Source organism: Rhamphochromis sp. 'chilingali' (assembly GCF_963969265.1).
Source record: "Rhamphochromis sp. 'chilingali' genome assembly, chromosome: 18".
Classification (NCBI taxonomy): domain Eukaryota; kingdom Metazoa; phylum Chordata; class Actinopteri; order Cichliformes; family Cichlidae; genus Rhamphochromis; species Rhamphochromis sp. 'chilingali'.
Genome location: NC_137945.1, coordinates 33,169,981 through 33,178,840, shown reverse-complemented (window position 1 = coordinate 33,178,840; position 8,860 = coordinate 33,169,981). Strand labels below are relative to the sequence as shown.

Sequence of the window (8,860 nt, the reverse complement as noted above, 5' to 3'; positions counted from 1 at the left end):
ACAGCAGAAATGTAATATTTTATTTTTGTTTCTGTACCAGTTTTACAGTGCTTCAACAGTAAACATCTAAAACGTATCCGCTGACTCCTGGATGTTTATTGTGGACCTGTTAGCTATCTGCCAAGCTAGAAACCAGCTTTACACCCTAGTGAGGGCAGAATAGTAAAAAGGCATCGTCCCAACACGGCTACCTACAGAAAAGTGGATCTGCGTGGAAACACAGTTTCTTCTAAGCTACAATGGATAGTAACGACGACATGCTTGAGACGCGGTCAATATGCTCCAACACCTCACGTGCCAGTCAGCGCTCTTCAGCCAGTGCCATTGCAGCCAGAGCACGGGCAAAAGCAGAGGCTGCACGTGCTCAAGCACTATTTGCACAAAAAGAGGCAGATATGTTAAAAGCACAAGCATATATTGAGGAAGAACAACAAAAAGCAGCAGCTGAGGCTGCTAGGAAGAGAGCAGAGCTGCAAGCCAGTTTGCATACCTTGAGGCTTGAGAGCGCGGCTGCAGCTGCCATTGCTGAAGCGAATGTTCTTGAAGCAGCTATTGAAAACGAATTTGGGGAGTTAGAGCGGGTTAGCCTGAAAAGTGAATACGTTGAGCGTAATCCAAGTCCTGAACCTCACCAAAACACACAGCTACCAGAACTCATGCCAACTCTGATGCACCAACTACCAGTCGACACTGATGAGATCAGCAAATACAACTTGCCTGTTCAGAGAACATCCAAATTGAGTCAAGATGCCACTCCCTATTACCCTCGTACTCAAAGCCCCTGCAGGACAGCCCCGTTCAAGCAAGAACATTCACACAGCTTAAATCCATCCAGGGATACCTACAGACACCAGACACAGTCACATGATATGAGACCATACAGCAGTAGCTACCAACCGCCTCAGTCTCATACAGGTGCTGCCAGGACTGATGAGCCCACTTCATCATCGACCACAGACTTGGCCAAGTATCTAATACGGCGAGAGATGATAAGCTCTGGGCTGTTAAGGTTCGACGATCAGCCAGAAAATTATTGGGCCTGGAAGCAATCTTTCCACAGTTCTACAGAGGACTTAAAACTGACGTCAAGAGAGGAGCTTGATCTGCTATGTAAATGGCTGGGACCAAAGTCATCAGAGCATGCTAAGAGGATACGAGCAGTCCACATACACGATGCAGCTGCAGGTGTAAGTATGGTATGGCAAAGGTTGGAAGACTGCTATGGATCGCCAGAAGCAATTGAAGAAGCTCTCCTAAAGAAACTGGATGATTTTCCAAGAATCTCAAATCGAGAAAATCAAAAGCTGGGAGACATTCTCTTGGAGCTTGAAGCCGCCAGAGCCGATGGGTTCCTACCAGGCCTCAGTTACCTGGACACATCTCGGGGCATCACTCCAATCATCCAAAAGTTGCCATACTCCCTGCATGACAAGTGGGTCTCTTTAGCATCTCGTTACAAAGAAAATCATCAAGCGTCTTACCCACCGTTCTCCTTCTTCGCAAAGTTTGTTTGTGATCAAGCCAAAATGCTCAATGATCCAAGCTTTGCCCTTCTTACAAGTGGTTGGAGGACGGGGAAGCCAGAAAACCCCTTCAAATCAAACATGAAAATACCCATTTCTGTCAAAAAGACAGAAGTCTCCTCAAACTCTAAAAGCATGCAAGCCAGCCCCTCAGGGAAGAGGAGGGCCGAACCAGATGAACAATGCCCACTCCATAACAAACCACACCCCCTCAGAAACTGTCGTGGGTTTAGGAGTAAATCTTTGGATGAAAGGAAAGCTTATCTTAGAGAGAATAATATTTGCTTTAAGACTGCCACAAAAACGTTCAGTGCAGAGAGTGAGAACCACCCTACTGCGCTACACCCAGGGCCGGCCCCCTGGATATCAGAGACTCCTGTAACCGCAAGAGAGCAAGGCGGGGAGCAAGGAGAAGAAGCTCCTCAAGCTGTCACAGCAAAATGCAAAGACATTTGTGGGACTACCGTCAGAGCAAAGTCGTGCTCCAAAATCTGTCTTGTCAGAGTTTATCCAGCTGGCCAGAGGGAGAAAGCTGTTAAGGCGTACGTTGTTCTCGACGAGCAAAGCAATAAGTCTTTGGCAAGAACAGAGTTTTTTGAGCTTTTTGGAGTTACAGAGGGCGCGGCATCATACACCTTGAAGACCTGCTCAGGAGTTATGGAAACAACAGGGCGCCGAGCTAACAATTTCATCATGGAGTCATTAGATGGTAAGACTCACATTCCACTCCCCACCTTAATCGAATGTGACATGCTTCCTGATGATAAGTCTGAAATCCCCACACCTGAGATCGCCAGACATTATCCACATTTCAAGCGGGTTGTGGATAAAATCCCGGCTATAGATCCATCAGCAAGCATCCTGATCTTGCTCGGTCGAGATGTACCACAGGCACACAAGGTTCGAGAGCAATGCAATGGGCCCCACGATGCCCCCTACGCCCAGCGTCTCGACTTGGGATGGGTGATTGTGGGAGAGGTTTGTCTCGGAAGAGCTCACAAACCAGAGTTTGTAAACGTCTATCGGTGCAACGTGCTGAGTAACGGTCGTACATCTCTGTTCGACCCTTGCACTAACAGTCTCCACATCAAAGAGAAGCTTGACACTCCAGAGCAGCATCATCAGTTTCTAGGAGCTAACGCATCCGAAATCCTGTTTGATGGGAAAGATGGCCTTGGTGAAGGGGTCTTCCGGCAAACGCCACACGACAACAAACCTGCTATGTCTGTGGAAGACAAACTCTTTCTGGAAATAATGGACAACGAGGTCTTCATAGATGACTCGAATAGTTGGGTGGCACCACTACCCTTCAGGCAACCAAGGCACAAACTCCCTAACAACCGAGCCCAAGCAGTCAAGCGTCTTTTGACATTACGGCACATGCTGGAGAAGAAGCCAGATATGAAAGAACACATGATTGCCTTCATGCAGAAGATCTTTGAGGCAGGTCATGCTGAACCAGTACCACCACCCACTGGTGAACAGGAGTGCTGGTATTTACCAATCTTCGGAGTGTATCATCCGCGAAAACCAGGTCAGGTACGGGCAGTGTTCGACTCCAGCGCTAAGCAGGATGGTGTCTCACTGAATGACATCCTGCTGAGTGGCCCTGACTTGAATAATTCACTTTTAGGAGTGCTCATCCGCTTCCGCAAGGAACCTGTAGCGGTGGCAGCAGACATAGAACAAATGTTCTATTGCTTCAAAGTCCGCCACGATCACCGAGACTTCCTACGTTTCCTCTGGTTCGAGGACAATGACCCCACCAAGCGCATCACAGAGTATAGGATGACCGTGCACGTATTCGGCAACAGCCCCTCTCCTGCTGTTGCCATATACGGCTTGAGAAGAGCAGCTTTGCAAGGACAGGAAGACCAGAGTGCAGAAGCAAAGCAGTTTGTTCTAAAGAACTTCTACGTGGACGATGGTCTTGCTTCCTTCCCCACCGATGACAATGCCATCCGAGTCCTGAAGGAAACCAAGGAGATGTTGGCTGATTCCAACATACGGCTACATAAGATAGCCTCCAACCACGACGTAGTAGTGGAGGCGTTTCCACCTGAGGAACGTGCTAAAGAGCTGAAAGACCTAGAGCTAGGTGTGGATCCGTTACCTATGCAGAGAAGCTTAGGTCTCAACTGGCACCTTCAAACCGACAGCTTTACCTTTCTTGTCTCCCAGGAGGAGAAGCCCTTTACCCGTAGAGGTATTCTCTCCACAGTTAACAGCATATTCGACCCGTTGGGGTTTGCAGGTCCTATAGTAGTCCAGGGCAAGGCTATAGTCAGAGAGTTATGCGCTGAGCATTGCGATTGGGACACCCCGATACCTGCTGAAAAAGTGGCACAGTGGAAGTCTTGGAGAGACTCACTGAAGGCACTCGAGCAACTTCACATACCAAGGCCATACCTACCTGTTTCCCTGCTTTCCACACGGCACAGGGAGTTATGTGTCTTTTGCGACGCGTCCACCATGGCCATCTCTGCAGTTGCCTACCTCAGGGCAGTTGATGATGAAGGACACTGTCTTGTAGGATTCTGCATGGGGAAATCTAAGTTAGCACCCCGGCATTCCCATACTGTGCCCCGTCTAGAGCTTTGTGCGGCTGTACTAGCAGTTGAGCTGGCCGATATCTTGAGGGATGAGCTAGATGTGGAAATCCACACAGTGAAGTTTTACACCGACTCCAGAGTTGTGCTGGGCTACATCTGCAACGCCAACCGGAGGTTTTATGTGTATGTTGCTAACAGAGTAGCACGCATCCGGAAGTCTTCGCAGCCTGAACAGTGGCACTTTGTCAGTTCAGAACACAATCCTGCTGACCATGGTACCAGACCAGTTCCAGCTGCACTGTTGAGAAATACAAACTGGTTTTCTGGGCCATCATTTCTTGAAAACGACGAGCGAGTTGCACTTACCCCACCAGAGTTCTTTGAGCTCGTTGAACCAGACGGGGATGCAGATGTGCGTCCACTAATAGCAACCTTTGCTACAGGAGCTTCTGAAAGACAGCTTGGTTCACACAGGTTCGAGCGCTTTTCCAGCTGGAAGACACTTGTATGTGGCATAGCAAAGCTCATCCAGAAAGTCAGATCCTGTGTTAAGATCCTGGAGGGAGATTTGACAAAGGTAGATGAGCGTACACAGGCAAGGACAGTAATTGTACAGACTGTACAGCACGAGGCCTTCAAAGAAGAACTCAAGAGCCTGTTCAAAGGAGAACTTGTCTCAAAACGCAGTCCTCTCAGGAAACTTGACCCTTTCTTGGATTCAGATGGTGTACTGAGAGTTGGTGGCCGCACGTCATTATCCGCAATCTCATGGGAAGAGAAACATCCCATAATCATTCCCAAAAGCAACCACATTGCTACCTTGTTGGTGCGGTATTATCATGAGCAAGTAGTACACCAAGGTAGACACTTCACGGAAGGGGCCATCAGATCCGCTGGACTGTGGATTCTGGGAGGAAAAAGACTTGTATCAAGTATCATACACAAGTGTGTCATCTGTAGGCAGTTGAGAGGAAGTCTGGAAAAACAAAAAATGTCCAACTTACCTGCTGATCGGTTGACCCAATCTCCTCCTTTCACCCAAGTTGGATTAGATGTTTTTGGACCATGGACGGTTTGTGCCCGTCGCACGAGGAGAGGCCTTGCAGAGAGTAAGCGCTGGGCTGTTATGTTTACTTGTTTAGTAACAAGGGCAGTTCACCTGGAGGTGATAGAATCTCTGTCTACGTCAAGCTTCATAAATGCGCTTAGGCGATTCACTGCCATCAGAGGTCCAGCAAAGCTCTTTCGTTCAGACCGAGGCAGAAACTTTGTCGGTGCATGTAAAGAACTTGGTATAACCCCAGAAGATGCAACACTTCATTCTTACCTCAGAGACCAAGGCTGCACGTGGGACTTCAATCTTCCACACTCCTCCCACATGGGGGGAGCATGGGAAAGAATGATAGGGATGGCTCGCCGCATTTTGGATAGCATCTTACTCAAGATGCATTCCCCTAGTCTTTCACACGAAGTGCTCACCACGCTGATGGCAGAGGTCGCAGCCATCATGAATGCCCGGCCAATAGTCCCTGTGTCGTCAGATCCAGACACGCCGACCATACTCACCCCTGCTATGCTTTTAACACAAAAGGTGGACTCCGTGTCTGCTCCCTTGGAAGACATCGACCTCAAGGATCTTTACCAAAGTCAGTGGAAGCAAGTTCAAAGTCTTGCGGATTCATTCTGGAAAAGATGGCGTCAAGAGTACCTAACGACACTCCAGCCAAGAAGGAAATGGCAAGCAGAACAAGCCAACCTGCAAGTTGGAGATGTTGTGCTCCTAAAGGACAAGGAGGCTAAACGAAATCAATGGCCCACAGGACTTGTGGTAAATACCTTTCCGGGTCAAGACAGCAGGGTCCGGAAAGTGGAGGTGAGAGTTGTTCAAGGAGGCACCCCCAGGGTGTATTCGAGACCCGCCACTGAAGTTGTGTTGTTACTCAGAGGGACATAGTGGTATAGTACTCTATACCAGGCGGGGAGTGTGCTGCCCCTTTAAGGCAGGCATGATCATTTGGGTGTGTGTTTTTTGTACCAGCAGACTTGCCGTAGTACCTCACCAGTGAAAAACAGTCCTTTAGACAAACTGTCGTCTATTCCACTTTTTGTTCACTTTTTCTTGCTGAGCCTGAGAGAGCACATGCCTGTAAGTAGTTGCTATCTGTTTTGTAAGCTTTCCCGCGATAGTTTTGTGTAGCAGTTTAGAGGTTTGTGTGGAAAACTTTCTTTTGTGAAGAAAAACGGCCGCGATGCTAACACGTTAGCCCGTCTATGGGATTTCCCATGTAATGTTAGCATTAAGCTAATCGCTAAATGCGTGAGCCTGATAACCAGTGAAAGGGTTTGGATAAGTTTGTGTTTATGTGTTATATACATTGTAGTGCATGGCTTAATGTTTGATGTTGTAAAGAAAATGCAATTACAGCAGAAATGTAATATTTTATTTTTGTTTCTGTACCAGTTTTACAGTGCTTCAACAGTAAACATCTAAAACGTATCCGCTGACTCCTGGATGTTTATTGTGGACCTGTTAGCTATCTGCCAAGCTAGAAACCAGCTTTACACCCTAGTGAGGGCAGAATACCAACAGTGAGATCCTTCGTGGCAACTGCCATGCACATATTGTTCATAACACTGTGAAAAAAAGCCCTGGACAAGCTCTCAGTAGATGTGGAAAATATTGTCCTGAAGATATACAGCTTCTTTTCCACCTCTGCCAAAAGGAGAGAGTCCCTGAAAGAGTTCTGTGAATTTTGTGACGTTGAATTCCATGATATCCTGCGCCATGTTGTGACAAGATGGCTGTCACTCAACCCTGCAATCACCCGCCTGCTGCAGAACTGGGACCCGCTGAAGTCATATCTCATCAGCATTGGTGAGGAATGTCCAAGGCGCCTGAAGGAATTGCTGAAGTTGACAGAAGATGCTGCTGGAGTTGAGGGAGAGGCAGACATTGTGGAAGTCTACCTCCTCTTCTGTAATAATGTCATGTGTCTGTTTGAAGAAGTGGTGAAAAAACTGGAGAAGAATGTAACCACGTCTGTTGACCTCTATTCCATCATGGAGTGTTTCCTGACAAGACTTATTCAGAGAAGAGATGATGGGTTCTACGGGTACCTAACAAGACAAAAGCTCCAGCGTCTCTCGCCATCTGATGCTGATGGTGCCAGGCAGGAGTTTACAGCCTTCCTAGACACTGCCATCAGTTATGTCCGGAAGTGGTTTGACTTTTCAGAAGAAAACTGGCTTTTCCACCTGCAGCCCCTCTCTCTAGCATCTGGGAAGATTTCCTTTGATGACATGGAGAAGATCATTGAACGGCTTCACCTGGCTGGCAGGTAAGAAGAAAACATTTAGCAGTGAAATGATAAACCATGTTTTAATAGTATTGATGGTTAAAAATAAACAAATACAATTGATAGATAACATATATAAATAAAACCATAATCATTAACTTTGTTTGGAGTGTATATACACACGCATGCAATCTTTTATACACTATTTTACAAATTCAAGGAGTTCATATACTTAATATAAGGATGGATAAATACATAATAAATAAACTATACTTATTGTATTGTTTAAATGCTATACAACGTTACAAACATATACAATACATTTTTTCCATTTATTTACCACTGTAAATGTTCTATGTACCACTTAGGATTTAGGTCAACTTCTCATCTCTATTGGCAGGTTAAACATCTCTATGGATGAGCTTTATGAAGAGTGTGTCACTGCAACCAGCCTTCTGAAGCACCTCACCAAAGAACACCAGGAGAAGGAAAAGTGGCAGTCCAAGGGAACAGCAGAGAAGTGGATGGAAATTCTTCAGGCAGCTGACCTCCCCAATATGCAGGCTGTTGTATCCTTTGTACTCAGCATCCCATCTTCCACTGGGTTTGAGGAGAGGATTTTCTCTCTTATGAAGAATAAGTGGACTGATGTGCGGAACAAATGTTCTACTGAATTAATTAGAAGTGAGCTCATTGTCAGTCTAAATTATGATATGTCTTGCTCAGAGTTTTACTCTGCAGTACTGAAAGACAAACAACTCCTAACTGCAGCAAGAGCTCAAAAAAAAATACAAATGGAAAAAGTAGTCTGTTTCCACATAATGTAGCATTGAGCTTGAATTCATGAGTTTGTTGGGGGTTTTTTTACTTCAACTTTCAGCTACAGTCAAGGCCTTTGAGGCACAAATGTTGTGTTTACAGGTGTTCCACAGACTTTTTTTGCACTTTTCTAATTGCACTAAATGTGCACTGTTACAAGAATGTTTTTCTTTCTATTGTTTTCTATTAATTTATATAATTTTAGGTTAAGCAGGACAGAGTTCTTTGTGTTAATTTTGTCATTTTGCACAAAAAGTGAAGCGTACCAGTCTTTCGTTTAGGAAAGAGACCTATTTTATTGTGTTAATGTTGTCATTTTGCGTTAAAAATAAATGGATAAATGATCATTTGTTTCCCATGTGTTCATATCACAAAGAATATGCATCTACTTAAATCAACTTCAAGTCAAATGGTTAAAAAAAAAAAAAAATTTCACACTCAAAAGAGCTAAAAAAATTCACCACACAGGGAAGGGTGAAGACAATTGGGTCGCCCGGCCCTGGCCACTAGGTGTCCCTTATTTTTTTTTTTTCAGGGAGTTGGCAACCCTAGTGGTGCAAAACGGTTGGGGACTCCTGCTGTACAGTACAGAATGCGTTTAGCTTGTCGAATTTACATAAATCTTTGATCGCTAGCAGTGTAACTCTGAAGTGCTGTACTGTATGTTTGG

The 8,860-nt window shown here is 45.7% G+C and overlaps 1 protein-coding gene across 1 annotated transcript; it reads left to right on the top strand.

Moving 5' to 3' along the window:
* The first annotated feature begins 623 nt into the window (after positions 1-623).
* LOC308386312 (uncharacterized protein) lies at positions 624-8,522 on the top strand. Its single transcript, XM_080865766.1, has 3 exons — positions 624-6,221; positions 6,537-7,413; positions 7,772-8,522. Exon 1 carries the CDS (start codon positions 657-659, stop codon positions 6,027-6,029), a length of 5,373 nt encoding a protein of 1,790 aa, XP_080721892.1. The 5' UTR covers positions 624-656; the 3' UTR covers positions 6,030-6,221; positions 6,537-7,413; positions 7,772-8,522.
* Positions 8,523-8,860: the final 338 nt, after the last annotated feature.

Bases quoted from the DNA above. Each gene is read 5' to 3' on its own strand.
- LOC308386312 (XM_080865766.1), top strand. From the start codon at position 657: ATGCCAACTCTGATGCACCAACTACCAGTCGACACTGATGAGATCAGC.